Below are 21066 nucleotides of genomic sequence, written 5' to 3' on the forward strand. Positions count from 1 at the left end.
CCCAGTAAAGGTAGCAAGGTCCCCAGTGAAGGTGGCTAGGCCAGCTGGGGGCACCTATACCTTGCTAACCTACTCTGGGGGGAAATTATTCTATAGAAAGCCTCCTGAGCGGCACGCCCAACACTGTGTCGGGCATACCGGTTTTAGCTAATTTTTCTTGCCCGATACAGTATGGGGTGCCCAGGAGGTTAAAAATAAATCGCTGTATATGATATACAAGATTCACAATATTGCATTACTGCTATAAATTAACTTTCTGATGATATTGTAGTGTATTGAGATGCCCTAGTATATATTCTTGTGATGTAATCTGTCACTGCTACGGCAACACACCTGGCTGCTGACAGGACAATGACTGTTCTCTGACTGTTGTTATTTCTCCAGCAGATGATGGTGCAGAAGATAATGGTGCCGCACTACATTTACCAGCAGGAAACTCCACTGCTAAAAACAAACACAACAGACGTCACCGTGAGGACAAATCGGCAGATTTATCTATATTGATTACTGTCAGAAAGGGAGGTGGGAAGACGTATCGGTGTTCAGAGTGTGGGAAATATTGTAGAAACAAATCACATCTTGTTGCACATGTCAGGTTACATACTGGAGAAAAGCCATTTCTATGTTCCGAGTGTGGGAAATGTTTTTCTCTGAAAACAAATTATCTTAGACACCAGAGAAGTCACACAGGTGAGCGCCCTTATTCATGTCCAGAGTGTGGGAAATGCTTCATTCGCAAAGATGATGTTTTTAGACACCAGAGAAGTCACACAGGCGAGCGTCCTTATTCGTGTCTAGAGTGTGGGAAAAGTTTCAGTTACAGGGCTGATTTTTTTACACATCAAAAAATTCACACAGGAGAGCGTCCTTATTCATGTTCCGATTGTGGGAAAACTTTCATTCAGAAAGTCGGTCTTCTAAGACATCAGACAAGTCACACAGGTGAGCATCCCTATTCTTGTTCAGAGTGTGGGAAAGGTTTTTTTCAGAAAGGTGGTCTTCATAGACATCAGAGAAGTCACACAGGTGAACGGCCTTATTCATGTCCACAGTGCGGGAAATGTTATAGTCAGAAAGCTGGTCTTCTAAGACATCAGAAAAGTCACACAGGCGAGGACTTTTATATATGTTCAGAGTGTGGGAAATGTTTCAGTCAGAAAGCTGGTCTTCTTAGACATCAATTAAGTCACACAGGAGAGCGTCCTTATTCATGTCCTGAGTGTGGGAAACGTTTCAGTCGGAAAGCTAATCTTACTACACATCGGAGAAGTCACACAGGAGAGCGTCCTTATTCACGTAAGAAATGTGGTAAAAAGTTAAAGTCAGACAACTTATGAAGCTACAGGGATACAAGCACAAGTCTCCTGGAAGCACATATTATTAGAGCAGCAGCAATGACGTGGCCTCACAGTGCTGGAACTACACTACAGATGTCACCTGCTCTACATTCAGGACTTTCTCCAAGCTGGGGACTCAGCCTAACCTCTCATTTCTTGCTGATCATCTCAGAGGACATATGCTGGAAGATGACTGGGGAAGACTAGAGTTATTAGTTACCTGGTAACATTGTTTCCAGTAATCTTCCAGGACAAGTTGCAACAAGTCCTTCAGGTTTCTGGGACCTAGGTCGTGTAGGGCAGAGTTCCCCAACACTGTCCTCAAAGCCCACCAACAGTGCATGTTTTGCAGTAAACCAAAAACATGCACAGGTGAGGTAATTATTGTATCAGCAGAGCTGATTAACTACCTCTGTGGCTTTATACAGAACATGCACTTCCAGTGGTGTAGAGATTTGTTTCGTTTTTATTGGATTTTATAAGATAAGAAGTTAACATAAATCTGCACAGACTGTATAGGCATAAGCATATTAACAGGCTACAGCACGGATTATAGTCTTGCACAAGCTTTAACTCTAATAACAATTATAGAAGGAATAATGAAGACAGAAATGTTCAAAGTACAGAGGTATTATAGACAGGCATACATGGAGTAACCAAGGGACAATGACAACTTAGAGCATAACCAGTGTTGCTTCTTAGAGGAAATAGTTATAGTGAATATAATTACAACAAAATGGTGTAGAGATTTGAATGTTAGTATGCCAATTTTAAAAGGGATTCTCCATTTTATGGATAGCCAGTGTAGAGAACAAAGGAATGGTGTTACGTGGCAATTGCAGGGTTGGCTTATCATCAGTCTTGCGGCAGCATTCTGTACTAGCTGCAGGTGGTGTAGGTCTTAATTTCAAAGGCCTTTATAGAAGGCGTAATAGTCCAGCCGGGTTGTGATGAAGGCGTTTACTAGCGTTGGAAGATCCTCTGAAGGAATGAGGTGCTTAATTTTTGCAATATTCCTTAGGTGAAAGAAGGAATGTTTCACAGCAGCTGAGATTTCATTCCTGAAGCTTAATTCCCCATCAATCAGTACATCCGGGCTGCACACAAAGTCTGAGTTGTTCAGGTTTGAGCCTCCTATCCTTAGTGGTGCTGACTGTGTCTGGAGCTGCTTTGCTCTTAGGTGCTCATGACAAGAACCTCAGTTTTGTCAGCATTTAGTTTAAGCTAGTTTTCATTCATCCACTCCTGAAGCTCAGCTAATGGTGTGTACACACTTGAAAGAATAATGAAAGATCTTAGACCAATTTTACCACCTTCCATGTAGTATGAGAGCCACACTCAACACAGTCCATTCTATAGAGCTGAACTCCTCATCTGATATAAACCTTTGCAAGATGCTGCACACAATGATGCTGTACACATGCAAAAGATCTGTTCCTGCAAAAGATTCATTCCTGCAAAATGCATTCATAGTCTATGATATCTGCAGATCCTCATACACACCTTGTTTAACAGACTTCATCTGCATATCTGACATTCATCTGCACATCTGAAAATCCATCCTAGTGGATCTGATCTGCAGATGATCTGCAGATGAATGTCTGTTAAACAAGGTGTGTATGAGGATCTGCAGATATCATAGACTATGAATGCATTTTGCAGGAGCTGATCTTTTGCAGATACTGATCTTTTGAATGTGTACAGCGTCTTTGTAAGCAGCATCTTGCAAAGATTTTTACCTGATGGGGAGTTCAGCTCCATAGAATAGACTGTGCAGAGTATGGCTCTCATACTACATGGAAGGTGGTAAAATTGGTCTGATATCTTTCATTTATCTTTCAAGTGTGTATGTAGCATAAGCATGTGGGGATTTTTTGGAATGTGGTCTGTCATGTCAGGTTTAAATGACAAATATAGTTGGGTGTCATCAGCATAGCAGTGGTATGTCGGACCGTGTTTTTGGATGATTTTTCCAAGTGACAGCATGTAGTTGGTAAACAACAAAGGGGATAGTATCGAGCCCTGGGGCACACCACATGTACTCTGAAGTATAAACAGTTCAGCAGAATTTGTGCCCTGGAAAATTACTGGAAACAGCGTTAAAGTGTACCAGAGCTGTTCTAAATAAAATGTCTTCTACATACCTGAGGCTTCCTCCAGCCCCATCAACATGGATCGCTCCCACGCCGCCGTCCTCAGTCTTCCCGCAGCTTCAGTACCGGGTCCCCGCACTCCCGTCAGTCGGGGCCAGTCTGATGTAAGTGAAGTGCGCTGTTTCTGTTTCTCACCAGCAGCCGCTGGAGAGATACGTAGAGGGCGCACTTCTCCTGCATAGACTGGCCCGACTGATGGGAGTGCGGGGACCCGGTATCGGAGCTGCGAGAAGAATGAGGACAGCGGCATGGGAGCGATCCGTGCGGATGGGGCTGGAGGAAGCCCCAGGTATGTATAAAACATTTTAGAACAGCTCTGGTGTCTAACTCCGGTTTATTCATTCAGAGTGTGGTAAATGATTGACATGTAAAAGTACATTTCATTCTTCATCACAAAACACACAGCCAAGTGATTCCAGTGCCCTGTCTGTGCTGGCACTTCAGGGGTAAACTGTCCCATGTATAGAAATTTGAATTGTAGGTATGATTAGTTTTGAGAATATCCACCAATTTTGAATCTGGTAGGTGGAGTCACTAGCTTGCCACATGTCCTGAGACATCCAATAGGGAGATCCTCCAGCCATCGCTTCTGACTCTCTTCCTCGTTACTTTTGGGGTCTCCACTCAGCAAGAGAGTCTCCCCCTTTTCTTGTTGTGTTTTGCTTAAAGGAGAAGTTCAATGGTATATTTAATAATCCATTTTCTAAAGAAGAGTTCTAATTCATAATCGCTTGTATGTTTCAGTTTTTTAAAACAAATGTTTTAGTGCTTGTTTCCACTTCGTCGTTTAAAAGGTTTCCCTGCATTCCATAGTACAATTGTGTGACTGGGCTTCATTGAGAAACCCCTCTTCTGTTATACAGCTACTCATGTGAGAGCCAATCAGATCTCCTCCTTGGCATGGGCATAGTCACAGCGCATAAGCCCTGACTGGTGGGCTCTGGGTAAATGTAGTATTGGCTCATACACACGCTCAATGTTTGTTGCCTTTAACCGCTTCTTAAGTGCAGTCATTGAAACTACGCCCTGTTTGTGGCTGCTTATTCTTTCCAGGGCGTAGATTTCAATTGCCGTGTTCGCATGGACCTGCCGATCCCGCCGTTCACTCATCGCCGCAGGCCCCTTGCCCTGCGGTTGGTATGACAGCAGAGCTCTGTGAGCCAGTCAGGAGCCGATTTCATTGGCTTCTGACCCTGCGATCACTGTGAGCCAATCTTCTTGGCTCAAATTGAACACCGGGTCAGGAGCCTATGAAATCAGCTCGTGACTGGCTCACAGAGCTCTGCTGTCATAGAGACAGCAGAGCGAAGGACCTGTGGCAATGGGTGAGCAGGGTGAATGGCTAGAGTGGCGGGTCCATGCAGTGATTTGTCAGTAGGAGCCGGTTTTTGATACCAGCAGTCTCTGGTCCTTAAAGAGGAACTGTAACCGAGGGTTGAACTTCATCCCAATCAGTAGCTGATTCCCCTTTTTCCTTTCCTGAAACTGATCATCAGGGGGCACTGTATGGCTGATTGTGGTGAAACTCCTCCTGACATCACACTGTGGGAGTCTTGTTGCATTGTGGGAAATAACTGTTTCTAACGGCCAAAAGTGCATCATCTCTTTCCTCAGAGATCACCTGCCAGCAGTAAGAATGTCACCATGTGATAAATGTCAGAATGTAAATCAGGGAGAGGAAAGCTTTTACAATGTGCCTCCAAGTTCCTGTCACTTATCACCTCCCTTGACCTCACACTTTGGCCCACCACTGCAACCCATACTGACGGCCACACACTCGACCTAATCTTCACTAGTTGCTGTTCCCTATCCAAACTCCTCAACTCTTCCCTCCCACTGTCTAAACATAACTTACTCAAATTCAACATCCTTCCATCCAGTCCCTAAACATCCCCATGACACATTTCTGTACACAAGTTCCTCAGCATTTGCAATCTCAATCCCCAAACACTATCAGCCTCTCTGCATCCTCTACTTACTCTATCCTCTTTTACTGACCCCGAACTAGCAGACGACCAGTGTAACATCACCTTAAAGGGAATGTCCAAGCAAAATAGAAAAATGAGTTTCACTTACCTGGGTCTTCTACCAGCCCCATGCAGCCACCCTGTGCCCTCGTAGTCACTCACTGCTGCTCCAGTCCCCCACTGGCAGCTTGCCGACCTCGGAGGTCGGTGGGCTGCATTGCGTACATTTTTACGCATTCCCGCTAGTCCAGGAACATTAACACATACATTTGTACGCATTACTGGTTCAATGCATACATTTTTACGCATTGAACCAGTAATGCGTAAAAATGTATATGTTAATGTTCCAGCACTAGCGGGAATGCGTAAAAATGTACGCAATGCAGTCCGCCGACCTCCGAGGTCGGCAAGCTACCAGTGGGGGACTGGAGCAGCAGTGAGTGACTATGAGGGCACAGGATGGCTGCATGGGGCTGGTAGAAGCCCCAGGTAAGTGAAACTCATTTTTCTATTTTGCTTGGACATTCCCTTTAACTTCAGCCATTGACTCTGTGGCTCCCTCCTCCACGGTCTACTGAAGCCGGGCCCTTCGGCAACCCGGGCTTACCGAGGAGATCAAACTACTGAAACGCCACTCCCGAATAGCTGAACGGCACTGGCGAAAAAATAACTTGCCTGAGCATTTTCACAGCTACAAAGAGGCTTTCCACACACTCAGACAGGCCCTTACATCAGCCAAACATTCATACTTCTCCTCACACTCCCTGTTGTCCTAGCAGCCACTGGAGCCCCGAGCCAGCCTAACTGCAGGCGCAGAGCTGTCAGAGCCGGCTGAACTGCGCGCACGTGCGCAGAATGCTCACAGCACGGACACAGGGACAGGGAACGTAGGGACGCAGCGATTTTATTATAGAGGCTTATTGTAAAAATGAAGCAATTTTTTCATTACATTATTTTCACTGGAGTTCCTCTTTAAGGGGCCAGAGACTGCTGGTACACAAGTGGTTAATGATTATTGATCTGAATTGTAAATACATTTATTTTCTGACGACCTGTTATAAAATGACTAGTATTGTGTACTGAAGTGATATAACATTAAATTCTGCATCATTTCTGCAATTTCTTGTGGCGCTCAATCAGTCTATACCGGGCACTGAAATGTGTGAAGGGATTTCATTAAAGGATAACCGAGTTGAATATAAACAAATGAAATAAACAATTGTATTTATCCTCCTTCTCCTAAAAATGACTTTTTAAGATATTCCACAGTTTAATTTTAGATTTAAATCTACTTTTTACGTTTTTTTTTTCCTGTTTTATTGTTTTTGATCAATAACACATTCATTGAAGTTTGCCGGAGCTAAAATCTATGAACTATTGACCCTTTTTATCTCTTTTTTGCTCTCAGAAGCCATTTTCTGCTAGGAAAGTGTTTTGTAGTTGTAACATGTAACATCTAATTTCAGGATTCCCGATTTCCAAAGAAGTGTGTGGGAGTTGCTATTTTTGTTAAAGTGGACCTGAACTTTTGCACAGGACACAAGGAAAACAACAGAAATGCACCCTGTATGTATGTGAAGAGTTTAGCCTGCGTAATTGCCCCTCATTTGTGTCTAATCACTAGTTGTAATTTGATCTCCCCCGTGTCACATGATTGCCCATGGCAGATAAGAAGCCCATTTGAAAGCACAGGCTGTAAACCATATGGCCGCTTCCAAGAATCAGGATGTAGAAACTGTGCAGATGTATTTTAGGATTTCTATCAGCTGTAACAAATAAATGTTTTTTTTTTGTTTAAAAGTTATTATGCTGTTGTGTATCTTTTAGAGTAGAGAGGAAGTTCTGAGTTCAAGTCCACTTTAATAAAGTTTAATTAAAAAAAAAAAAAAGTTGTTTTCCATTTTTCTGTAATCGAGTATATTTAGCGGAAGTAACACTGTATTACTGATTCTCTGATTGGTCCAATACTTCAGAGTTTTGTGACTGGCCTAAAGTTTCCAAGTCTTGGTAATATGGCATTCCGAGGTATTCCAGATTACCATGGTACAATACGGACTCTCTGAGTGGCCCAATACTTTGAGTCTTCTGATTGGCATAACATTTCCAATGCTCAGTAATGTGGCATTCCGCAGTAATGCAATTCCTGCGGCAGAATACGGATTCGCTGATTGGCCCAATACTTTCAAGTCTTGTGATTGGCCGATAATTTCCAAGGCTCAGTAATGCGGAAGTCAGAAGCTCATCGCTAGTGCAGACATGCAATAAACTGTTTAGTCTACCTGGTTACAATGGGGTTAATACACAGCATTGTGGTAATACTGGCATGTGCAGACAGCTCACGGCAGTATTAACATTATTTCCTGCAAGTTATGCTATTAGTGCGACCCGCGGTACTTAAGTAGTGCAACCATTGCTACAGTAATGCTCTTTACTAACAAGTGTTACCATTAGTAACGCGGGGCACAGTAGCGAGTCTTGCTGCTCAAGTACCGCAGATTTCGCTAATAGAGTAACTTGTGGTACTTCCAGCTGGAAATAAGGGTAATACTGCCATGCACCATCTGTGCACACCACTATCATCACGATGACCATTATAAATGAATGGTTTTACCGTATCAGAGAATAATGGCGCACAGCGCCTATGCATAAAAATGGCGCCGCATTAAAAAGATACGCTTATCGCTATTTATCGTTAGTACTGCATAATAATGGCGCACAGGGAAAAAAGAAGAAAAACGGCACACAGTAACGTTATTTATTAATAGCGCCATTCAAATGCCAAACAGAAGACGTTATTGCCCACAGTGACCTTATTTATCAATAGCGCCCTACATAAGCCAAACTGCAGACGTTATTTAACTGCAAAACGGTGAATGGATTTAATGTAACAGTGTTAAGGTTAGGGTTAGGCACCACCAGGGGAGATTTAGGGTTAGGCACCACCAGGGGGGTGGTTAGGGTAAGGCACCACCAGGGGGGTGGTTAGGGTTAGGCACCACCAGGGGGGTGGTTAGGGTTAGGCACCACCAGTGGGGTGGTTAGGGTTAGGCACCACCAGGGGGTGGTTAGGATTAGGCACCACCAGGGAAGTGGTTAGGGTTAGGCACCACCAGGGGGAGTCTAGGGGTTAGGGATAGGTACAGAGAGGGTTCTGTGTGTTAACGCTAAATAACGATAAGGCTTTAAATTTAAATAGCGATAAGCGACAAAAGGATTAGCGGCAACACCGTGCCTCATTATTCGCAGGTGCCATTTTCAGATGGATCCTGGTTTTACACCATGGGACATGAAAGCACAACTCCCACAATTCCTCACTCTGAACTTCTGGTTCCTTTTAGTGGCAAGGCTGTTTTGCCTCTACCCACTTCCCTTCCTACATTACTTGGAGCTAGGCATGCTCAAATACCGAATTCGGATGAAATCCGAATAGGTGTTATTCGGATTTCATTCTGCTAATTAAATCACCTGTGCGGGTGGGCGAGGGGGTTAATCTTACTCATCAGGCGTCTTCTTGGCTGTTCCCTCGGGGCCTCCCATGATGTGTTTCAATCCGGCGTCACGTGATTACAAACACTTCCTCCTTCCGGGTTGAAGGAGGAAGTGTATAGTCACAAGATGGCTGCTAGGGGCTGGAGGAAGCCCCGGGTATGTAGATTTCATCCGAATTCAGTATTTGAGCATCCCTGCTTGGAGCCATCATCAGAGGCGTATCTACATGGGTGCAGGTGATGCATGTTCCATGGGTGCCTAGCACTAGTGGTGCTGCTCCATCCCTGATGGTGTACATCTAGAATCTAGTTTATATCTGGAGGGGCATTCTTAGGTCCGGTTACATTGTTTGGGGGGACAAGTTGCCCAACTGTTATATAGGAAATATGTACAGGCTGACCTAGTGCCATACTTCATTCTTACAGGTCATGCTTCATATCAACTTGAACACAACCAATTAATCTAAGACTACACCTTATATTTTTGGAATGGTGACCCCCTCCCCTATCTGCAGTGCGAATTTCAGTCTTAGCCATAGGCGCGGTTTTCCTTAGATACTCTTCAAGCTATCATGTTTTTCTGTAAATAACAGTGGGATTAGGTGATATCAGTTTTAAGTGCTGAATCTACCAAAAGGACTTTCCAGTTCCAGAGAATATTTGTATGGTGGAAAAAGAGAGTCTGTTGTCACTGCCAAGCTCACTGGAGAATGACCCAGCAGTTTTTTGGGCTCAGGGGGCTAGACATTCATCTCTGGCTAGACTGAGCTGCTGTAACCTTTTTCAACAAACATTTTAAAGCGATTCCGAGCCTCGGGATCAAAATCAGATACTCACCTGAGAGGAAATGTGTAAGGGAGAAAAAACTACTTACCTGGGGCTTCCTCCAGCCCCTGGCGAGGTCGGCATCTACACCGGAGGTGACCCCCGGCTGGGAGCGGAGCTGTGGCCAGGGCACAAGATGGAGGTTAGGGGCTGGAGGAAGCCCTGGGTAAGTAGATTTTTTTTTACTTGGACATTTCATTGAAAAGATACATCCGGGGGTTCAAAAACAATATCTACTTACCCGGGGCTTTCTCCAGCCCCTGGCAGCCTATCTGTCCCTCGCCGCAGCTCTGCTCACAGCCGGTGTCCCGGTGTTCCCTCCGTTGCAGATGCCGATCTTGCCAGGTTGGCATCTTCTGCACCTGCGCGACTGTGTCGCTCGTAATCGTGCTCACGTGGCCAGGAGCGTTCTGCACAGCTGTACGCTCGCACAGAAGATGGCAAGGTCAATATCTGCAACGGAGCGGACCCTGGGACAGCCGAGCTACAGCGGGGGAAGGTTAGGCTGCCAGGGGCTGGAGAAAGCCCCAGGTAAGTAGATCTTGGGGTTTTTTTTGGCTTGGGTACACTTTAATGACTGTCTATGGCCTGGAACCCACTAAGCCATTTCTCAGTGCTTGTGATATGAAAAGCTCTTGCTAATGCAATGCTATGGATGTGATTTTATAAAAATCACCGTACCTCCCAACTTTTTGAGATAAGAAAGAGGGACACTTTAAGACACACTTCTAACCACGCCTCTAACTAGTGTTGGGCGAACAGTGTTCGCCACTGTTCGGGTTCTGCAGAACATCACCCTGTTCGGGTGATGTTCGAGTTCGGCCGAACACCTGACGGTGCTCGGCCAAACCGTTCGGCCATATGGCCGAACTAAGAGCGCATGGCCGAACGTTCCCCGAACGTTCGGCTAGCGCTGTGATTGGCCGAACGGGTCACGTGGTTCGGACCCGAACGCGCTCTGATTGGCCGAACTGTCACGTGGTTCGGGTAAATAAATACCCGAACCACGTCATATCTCCGCCATTTGTCTGTGGGTTTAGCTTTGGGTAGGCAGGCAGGGTAGTTCGCGCTCCAGCCACGCTAGCCAGGGTCCCCCCCAGTCATTGTGTGTCACTGCTGGGAACAGTAGTACACCGCTCGTTCAGCCACACTATATAGCATTCTGTGTACTGTTCTGTGTCTGCTGGGAACAGTGGTACACCGCTCGTTCAGCCACACTATATAGCATTCTGTGTACTGTTCTGTGTCTGCTGGGAACAGTGGTACACCGCTCGTTCAGCCACACTATATAGCATTCTGTGTACTGTTCTGTGTCTGCTGGGAACAGTAGTACACCGCTCGTTCAGCCACACTATATAGCATTCTGTGTACTGTTCTGTGTCTGCTGGGAACAGTAGTACACCGCTCGTTCAGCCACACTATATAGCATTCTGTGTACTGTTCTGTGTCTGCTGGGAACAGTAGTACACCGCTCGTTCAGCCACACTATATAGCATTCTGTGTACTGTTCTGTGTCTGCTGGGAATAGTGGTACACCGCTCGTTCAGCCACACTATATAGCATTCTGTGTACTGTTCTGTGTCTGCTGGGAACAGTAGTACACCGCTCGTTCAGCCACACTATATAGCATTCTGTGTACTGTTCTGTGTCTGCTGGGAACAGTAGTACACCGCTCGTTCAGCCACACTATATAGCATTCTGTGTACTGTTCTGTGTCTGCTGGGAACAGTAGTACACCGCTCGTTCAGCCACACTATATAGCATTCTGTGTACTGTTCTGTGTCTGCTGGGAACAGTAGTACACCGCTCGTTCAGCCACACTATATAGCATTCTGTGTACTGTTCTGTGTCTGCTGGGAATAGTGGTACACCGCTCGTTCAGCCACACTATATAGCATTCTGTGTACTGTTCTGTGTCTGCTGGGAACAGTAGTACACCGCTCGTTCAGCCACACTATATAGCATTCTGTGTACTGTTCTGTGTCTGCTGGGAACAGTAGTACACCGCTCGTTCAGCCACACTATATAGCATTCTGTGTACTGTTCTGTGTCTGCTGGGAATAGTGGTACACCGCTCGTTCAGCCACACTATATAGCATTCTGTGTACTGTTCTGTGTCTGCTGGGAACAGTGGTACACCGCTCGTTCAGCCACACTATATAGCATTCTGTGTACTGTTCTGTGTCTGCTGGGAACAGTGGTACACCGCTCGTTCAGCCACACTATATAGCATTCTGTGTACTGTTCTGTGTCTGCTGGGAACAGTGGTACACCGCTCGTTCAGCCACACTATATAGCATTCTGTGTACTGTTCTGTGTCTGCTGGGAACAGTAGTACACCGCTCGTTCAGCCACACTATATAGCATTCTGTGTACTGTTCTGTGTCTGCTGGGAACAGTAGTACACCGCTCGTTCAGCCACACTATATAGCATTCTGTGTACTGTTCTGTGTCTGCTGGGAATAGTGGTACACCGCTCGTTCAGCCACACTATATAGCATTCTGTGTACTGTTCTGTGTCTGCTGGGAATAGTGGTACACCGCTCGTTCGCCACTGTATAGCATTGTGCTCTGTGTCGCTGCTGGGAATAGTGGTACACCGCTCACCCGTCACTGTATAGCATTGTGCTCTGTGTCGCTGCTGGGAATAGTGGTACACCGCTCACCCGTCACTGTATAGCATTGTGCTCTGTGTCGCTGCTGGGAATAGTGGTACTGTATAGCATTTCTGTACTGCCACTGTACTGCTGCCAGTCAGCGTGTACTGTAAGGATAAGTGAAATGAGGAAGAAATCCGGTGAAAGAGGGAGGGGCAAGGGAAGAGGTGTTTCCCCTGACGGTTCACGTACAGGCCACAGGGGAGCACCCAAGAAAACCCACTCAATACCGCCCATGTTGTCCAGGACAACAACCCTCACAAATCCAAAAGAACAGGACCAGATAATTACTTGGATGACCTCTCAAGCGTCCAGCAGTGGGTTAAGCAGCACCAGCACATCACGCACGAGGTCCGAGTCCTCAGCCAGTTACAAGGAGCCAGTGGGCACAAAGCTGACACAACCGGCAGCGACACCACGCACACAACTGCCAGATAACCAGTCCGATGAATTACCTCAGGACACAATGGGGTATTCGCAGGAGCTATTCCCAGCCCAACAAACTTCCACCTTTCAAAGGTCAATGGAGGAACAGCCAGAAATGTTGTGCCTGGATTCACAACCGTTAACTGTGGGAAATGCACCGCGCACTGAAATACAAGGCGAGTCCGAAGAGGACTCGGAAACCCAAATCCCAGAGCAATTTGGGCAGGAGGGGTTGCAATTGCAGGAGGTCGGCCGACAAGATCTGGAAGACGACGTTGGAGTGTGCTGCGCAGAGGTTGTTGTGGGGAGCTCTACTCCACGGCGGTGGCCCACAATGACATATGACGAGTTTGAGGAGATGGAAGAGGAGGGTATGGACAATGTGGACAGAGACCCAGATTTTGTTTGTGAACGAGAACATCGCCGTCGTAGCAGCAGCACAGATGAGTCTGTTGAAGAACACACTGCTGCACGAGTTCGCCTTGTGCCACAAGGTAGGCGGCGCGCAATTTCAGGCACCACAAGCGTGGAAGTTCAAGTGAGAGGCAAAAGAGGAGCAAACAGAAATCGCCAGCAAGGAGGCAGGTGCTCCAAAGTCTGGGCTTTCTTTGAAGACTGCACTGAGGATGTTACCATGGCGATTTGCAAGGTGTGCAAGACCCGCCTGAGCAGGGGGAAAAATATTAACAACCTCTCCACCACCAGCATGAGCCGTCACATTGTCGGGCGTTTTGTCAATGTTTGTATAACTTGTTTAAAAATAAATATAAAATCAAAAATGTAAATGTAATGCTCCTGGGAAAATAGGAGGAGCTAAAATACAAACATACGCCTAACTGTGTGAGCTTGTTTTCCGAGGTTTTACAGTACTGGTTTAAACATGCAAATAAATGTGGACCAATTTATAAAAATATCAATTTAATATTGAATAAATATTACAATATCAAAACAATATAATATTGCACTTTTGATATAAAACAAAACTCATAAGGTCATTCTTATAATAAGCAATGAGCTGGATAATAATTTCAGTAAAACATCAAAATGTTATTATACTTATTCACCAATACAAAAGGCTTAAACCAATTAGCAGTCAACTCAAATACAGTGCATAGATGTGACTCCTCAAATATGGCCGTCGGCCCTGTTACTCAATTTACCACAGGGTCTCTGGAGACAAAATGGATGAATTGAACGACAACAAAATGGCTGTTATCAAAATCAAAATGGCTGCTATCAAAAACAAAATGGTGGCTATCAAAAACAAAATGGTGGCTATCAAAAATCAAAATTGCGCAGTCCAAAATCAAAAATGCGCTATCCAAAATAAACTGGCTGATGTCAGCTATACCATTCAATATAACAAATTTAGGATGACTCAGTGGATCTGACGACTGGGCGTTTGCCCCACAATTTCTATGCAATCAACTATAAATGACAGGAATTTTCCCACTGTCTATACTTTAACCTCCGCTGGCCTGTGATACTACACAGAGCAAGCGGGTAAAATACATATAATTTTGGAATAAGATATCTATTGAGTCGTCCTAAATTTGGCTAGGTGTGGCTTGCACATGCTGCGGCAAAGTATCAAAATATCTAGAGGAGGTAGCTTGAAAGGTCTAGCTTTTATCCAAAAAGAAAAATAAGTTATGGATTTCACAGTCAGCGATTCTTGAACGATTGATTGTGTCAATCTAAAGAAAAATATACCCACTGAATGGGTTTTATCAAATATGCGGAATGAGTAATTCCTGTGCACTGGAAGAACGCACTCCCTTTGGCTATAAATGACTATAAACTTAAGAAAGACAATGGTCAATAAATCAAACGTTCAGATATTTGTGCTGTGATAAGCCATATGCTTAAAAAGAAAAATCAGAACTGGTTTCAAATATAGTCACCAAGATGGCCTCTGGGCGTGTTCCTTTTAGGCGTGGTTGTGTTCAGATGGCATGAATCCTCTATGTCCTGGTCTGCTCAGATCTCTTGATGGTCTGATCCTCCTCATTGAATGACCCCTCTCATCTTATTCCCCTCACTACCTATGGTCCTGCCCAGGAGATTAAGTCTTCTAGCCTATCACTGGGCAGTGGGAGTGATCAATGGGAGCTTTCTGTGACTAATCTTTAACCCAAGTGTAATACTGGCTTTCACCCTTTGTAGGTGCTGTTGGCTAACTAATCACAGACTTATTGGGATATTTGGCAAACTAAAGACAAAAATCATGTTTTATTATACCCCAACAGTGAATAAATCAATGTTATAAAAATTCATATCTTATGGATAGCTGATCTGGATGGGATCATTGGTTATTATTTAGTATACAGTGACCTTTTCTACCATATTTAAGATAGATTTGATTTTATCCAAAATCATAGTGGCATATTGAAAACCACCATGGACCTCCTTATATAAAACATTGTTTTTGTTAGCATGGTTTTATATCTCTAACATTATTGTTTAATATACAACACTGGTAACCATATAACATTTCTATACCATTCTGGATATATTCATTCAGGGAATCTTTATATTAACACGTATACATTTTCAATAACATTTTCATATTGTTGCTGGTTTGCCCAGCTATAAGAAAAATAAAGGTATTTCCTAAGCCTTGTGTTTGTGTCTGGACTTTGGAAACACAAATATTGCATAGAAACCTTGCATGGGTTTTGGTTTCACATTCAATGTAGCCAGGTTTGAGCCATTGTATACAGATATTAGTCCATTTTTAAACACACTATTGTCACTCAGACTCCTCTTGTTTGCTATCTTGTCAAGTGTTTTGACCTAAAACAAAGAATGGTCTGATATCATTGTTCCCAGTAAGGTGAATGGGATTACCCATTGCAAATAGCACATCAGCTGACTGCCTGTTGTTCAACATCTGACCTTCCTTTAGAGACACATACAAGTCAGCCTTGCATGGCAATATTACATCGCCATATTAAAATATGCTCTGCCTTTCTCAATGATCAATGTATATGTTAACCTATAATCACCCTACATTAAGAAGTCTTTGTCTTCTGTAACCTAAGGAAAGGAAATTATTAGGTCTATGTGTATCTGATCATACACAGTTCAGTTTATCGGAAAAACGATATTCCGCCATATGGAAATCTCGACACATCCCCCTTTTCTTTTGGAATGTTCCAGTGTGTGATCATTTCAAAAGAACAACAAGGATTAATAATCGTTTTTCGTCTGCTTCATTCCCGTGGGAACACGTTGTGAACAAATCTTTATGTTTTGTATTGGTAATCCAAATATGAAAGGGAAAAATGGACTTTAAAACATCGTCTTCATCACATTGAAGTTCATGTTTCACGCTTCAAGAAAAATAAACTTGGCAAACGATACTCCGGACGTAAACAAACAGGTTTCCTCTTGTTGCAAAGGTAGCAAACAGCAACTGTAACAGCGATGAACTGCTTTGGCCTTTGGTTCAAATCAAAGGATTTCCCGGATTTTGCTCCAAGAGTTGAATAACTCACTCCGGTGAGTATCGGTGTGCAACAGGTATCAGACTTGCATCTCCATCAAATGGACCTCGGATACATCAGCTCATCATTTAACGACACATCGCGGGTTTAGGCTCATCTGGACCCTCTAGGATAGGAACATCTATCTGGTCATGATGAACTCCGCTGTATCCGGTAACATCACGGATGCTGGATCTGGCACCACACTTGGCTCGGCACTCTTCCCCAAGATTAGGACTGCGTAAAGGATGGCAATCGTCAGGTGGGGCATCTTTGCGCCGGATTGGAATCTTTGTGTCCATATGGATTCTAGTAGAGATTAACACATCATTAGGTATACCTGTCAGGAGAAAAATAATTTGTTAGCACACATTTCAAGATTGCTCAATTCTCCGTAGCTGTGAACTAGGGTGACATATACGCAGTTGATTAATATGCACCCATTTTTCAACAAAATCATCCCCCTTAGGGATTTTAACCTTGTAAACCACAGGAGACAATTTATCAGTGATTGGATATGGACCTTTCCATGAAGGGAGGAACTTCTTTTCCTTTACCTGGTCTCTGGCGAAATTGTACAGATACACCTTATCGTCAACCTGATACTCCTTTTGGGTAGTTTTGAGGTCATAGTACGTTTTCGTACTGACTGCGGCTCTTTCGATGTTTCTTTGAGCAAATGCGAAGGCATGCTGGAGGTGCTTTCGTAAGTTCTCCACGTATTGATGTGCGGTAGTTGCATTCATCAAGTTATGATCTGTGGTTTTGTAAAGCAAATGCTGGGGTAACACCATCTTTCTACCAGTGAGCATCTCAAATGGGGAAAGTTTGGTTGCTGCGCTTGGAGTAGCTCTAATAGCCATAAGAACTAGTGGCAGCTTGACATCCCAGTCTTTACCTGATTCGCTAACAAATTTTTTCAGGATATTTACAATGGATTGATTGTAACGCTCCACTCCACCACTAGAGGCTGGTCGGTAAGCTATGTGTAGCTTCCGTTTTACCCCTAGGATTTCCCACATTTTGGTCATTACTTCACTGGTGAAGTGACTTCCGCGATCGGATTCGATGCGCTGTGGAAGACCAAATCGGGAAAATATGTGGTTAATGAGCAGTGATGCGCACACACTGGAACTGCATGTTTTACTTGGTAGACATTCTACCCATTTAGTGAACAGGCATGTTACGGTTAACATATACCGGTTTCCTTTTGAGGACGTTGTTACTGGACCAATAAAATCGATCTGGATGTCTGACCATGGCATAGCTATGCCTCTTTTCATCAGCGGTGCCCTGTGAGTGGGACCTTGTGGTTGGAATTGAGGGCATACCAAGCACCCTTGACAATATGTCCTGACATCCTGTAACATGTGTGGCCAGTAAGCGTAGTCTCTTAATAACTCATACGTTATTTTCTCTCCTCGATGACCAGCTGTCGGGGCATCATGAGCATGTTGCAACATCAAACCCCGATATGCTGCGGGTACTACCCATTGCGTAATACCATTTTTCGAGGTTCGTATTAGCAATCCATCCTGTAATGAAAATTGTGACACACCTTTCATCAGAATACGTAATTCTTCGTTGTCACTGCAGTCTTCCACGGTGATGGGATAATCATGTGGACTTCCAATATGTTTATAAAACAAACCAATAATGGGATCCCCCTTTTGGCTCGCAATGAGATCCTCATTAGGAGAATCTTGACTCCACATTGCTACACTGGGTTGAGACTCCTTTTGGGCCTGCCCCCTAGTGGTGACATTTACTTCGATAGTTCCCATGAGGTCATTGATATCGAAGATTTCACCATCAATGGCTGCTTTCTTAGCGAGGGAATCTGCTAGATCGTTCCCATCTTTATCAGCGCCAGGGTGTTTCGAATGACCCCTTACCTTTTTCCAATAAATGGTAAGGTCGTGGGTATTAACCAGTTCATCAATTTTACAAAACAATTTACCATGTTTGACTGGCTTTTTGTTACTCCTTGTCATGCTAGTCCTTTTCCAACTGGGAAAATATTCCACAAAACTGTTCCGAACATACTCAGAATTTGTTATCAAAACAAATTCCTTAAGGTCATGTTCGATAGCCATTTGTATAGCTTTATACACGGCAGCGAGTTCTGCGACCTGGCTACTTTTGGGACCAATTTTGTATCCCACAGATATCTCTGGAAATATGTTATTCCATACGATACCGATACCTGCAACCAGCATCTTTTCATCTCCTTCTGTGTGAAAAGAACAGCCGTCAACATATGCACATGGTAGTGATTTGCAATATTCCTCTTCATAGGATTTATATGGAGATAAAGATTGCTCTTCCAGAAAATCGTTTTCTGGTGGCCCATCTTTATGTTCCACATGAGTACAGTCATGGAGTTCAGCTAATCCTTGAGCGACTGGATTTTTAGTATCCTGTTTATATTTGATTTCCAGTGGCCATCCCATTAGGGACATTGTCCATGCCGTTATCCTACTGTTTGACAGGTTACCTTCTTTTATTTGGTTACTTTGCAAATATTGTAGTGATTGGTGTGCAGTTTCTACAATGATCTTTTCCCCTTGAAAAAAACTTCTGAAATATTGCAAAGCCCACACAGTTGCTAATAATGCCTTCTCACAATTATTAAATTTGATTTCAACTGGTGATAGTGATTTACTGGCATAAGCAATTATTTTATTCAGTCTTTCTTGCTTTTGGAAAAGAACTGCACTTACACTCTTGTCGGTAAAACCTGTTTCAACATAGAAGGGTTTACCCCCTTCTGGATAAGCAAGGCATGGGGCCTGTATGAGTTTTGTTTTAAGCTCAGATACAGCTTGTTCATGGCACTCATTCCATTCCCATTGTACTCCTTTCTTTAGCAGCTGCAATAGCGGCTTTGTAATCTCAGCATAGTTATCTATGAACTTGCGAGAATAATTCATCATCCCCAGGAATGATCTCAGTTCCTTGAGATTTGTAGGGGACCTCGTATTTTTGATTGCTTCCACTTTCTTTTTCTGTGGATTAATTCCTTCTGCAGTAATTTCATGTCCTAGGAAATTTACCTTAGATCGGCACCATTGAGCTTTCTGTAGGGAAAGTTTAACACCTGCTTCTTTTAGTTGATTTAATACATATCTCAACTCTGAAATATGTTCCTCAAAGATTGTACTTTTGATAAGGATATCATCGACGTAAGTTAGGGTACCTCGTTCAGCTGCATCAGGCATTGCTTTGTGCATGAACACAGCAAATTCGTGGCCTGCGTTGATGTATCCGAAAGGCGTACGGGTCCACGCAAATTGTCTATTACCGAATGTGAAGGCTAGTTTGTATTGATCCCTTTCATCCACTTTAATTGTCCAATATCCTTGTGCGCAGTCAAGGGCTGTGAATATTTTAGACCCTTGGATTTGCGCCAAGCATTGGTCAATGTATGGTACAGGCCAACCCGACATGTAGACACGTTTGTTTAACTGTCTCAAGTCTGAGCATAGACGGAACTGACCATTCGGTTTGAGAACTCCAAGTACTGGATGATTGAAGGAACTGTGTACTGGGCGGATAATACCTTTCTTTTCCAGGTTCTTAACAATTTCCGATAATGACTCGTAGGCTGCTAGCGGAAGTCGATATTGTTTGATAAACACAGGGGGTGCATCTGGATCAGTCAGGATTCTCGTAACATGCAGGTTAGTTTCCCCACAGTCATAAGAGTCCTTGGCAAACATCTCCTGGAAATCCCAGAATAGTTGCCTTAGCTGCTGTCGTTCTGATTCATTAGAACATCCATCAGCTATAGAGAGTTGTTCTTCTACCCGTTCCTGAAATTCTGGGAAAATCTCAGGTTGACCTACCTCATAAGCTTCTTCAAGCCTATTAGTTAAGTCATTTGGGGTGTAACATGCTTGATCCTTACCCTGCTGGAGTGTTTGATACTCACTTTCATTGATTTCATGGTTAAAAATCAATGATGTTTCCTCGACATGACATGTACCTTCCTCAGAATTGAAAGGATAAATAGAGTGTATGCTGAACAATCCTTCAGGTGTTGAGAAATATTGTTGGTCCACTATTTGTTCTTCTGTCAAATATTCATCAGGTATTAATCCAATGACTTCATTTTGGAATCCAAAAGTATAATACTCTGAGTCAATGGCTAAGCCAATCATTGTATCCTCCTGTAACGTGATACTATGAGGGCTCATGTTTTGCATGACCATATATAATGGTTCCTGATGAATATTTATTAGGGGAATTGGTTTTACCTTCAACCCCAATTGTTGCATCCGATTGGATAAACAAATCAATGCATCTGCATTTCTCATCTTTTGCCCCATCTTTACTCGAATGGGTAAAAGAAATGATTTGCAACCTTCAGGGATTTTTACTTTTTCAGCGACAGTGATATCCACTGCATATGGTATTCGCTGTCCCCATCTCAGGGCTTGTTCTCTATCCTGGAATTCCTCTGGGTTTCCGGATAATTTGGACCACAGAACATTATTGACCAGATCAACCTGTATGGCAAATCGGTGAATAATGTCGTTTCCTAAGTACATTTGGTACTGTGGTTCCTTTAACACACTGAAGACATGTTTTGCAGATTTGTTTCCTAGAGACACAGATAAGATGCATTTTGCAATTACATTATGACTCTGGTTATCGTTATCCAGATCGTGGATCCATTCCTGTGTAGAGATACATTTGATTACCTGCGGGTCTGTAACCTGC

The 21066-nt window shown here is 43.8% G+C and overlaps 1 protein-coding gene across 4 annotated transcripts in view; it reads left to right on the top strand.

Annotated features, from left to right (window-relative positions):
• LOC137524151 (zinc finger protein 84-like) overlaps positions 1-21066 on the top strand; it is a 62325-nt gene that overhangs the window by 7578 nt on the left and 33681 nt on the right. For 2 of the 4 annotated variants that reach the window (XM_068243721.1, XM_068243724.1), the window contains one exon: positions 385-2630. The exons of 1 other annotated variant lie outside the window; for it this stretch is intronic. In XM_068243721.1, the coding sequence (XP_068099822.1) occupies positions 385-1337 (953 nt within the window). In that variant the 3' untranslated portion in view covers positions 1338-2630. Of the gene's footprint in view, positions 1-384; positions 2631-21066 lie in introns of those variants that run through there. One more of the 4 variants, XM_068243722.1, reaches the window with a different exon arrangement.

This window comes from Hyperolius riggenbachi, chromosome 7, assembly GCF_040937935.1.
Source record: "Hyperolius riggenbachi isolate aHypRig1 chromosome 7, aHypRig1.pri, whole genome shotgun sequence".
Classification (NCBI taxonomy): Eukaryota; Metazoa; Chordata; class Amphibia; order Anura; family Hyperoliidae; genus Hyperolius; species Hyperolius riggenbachi.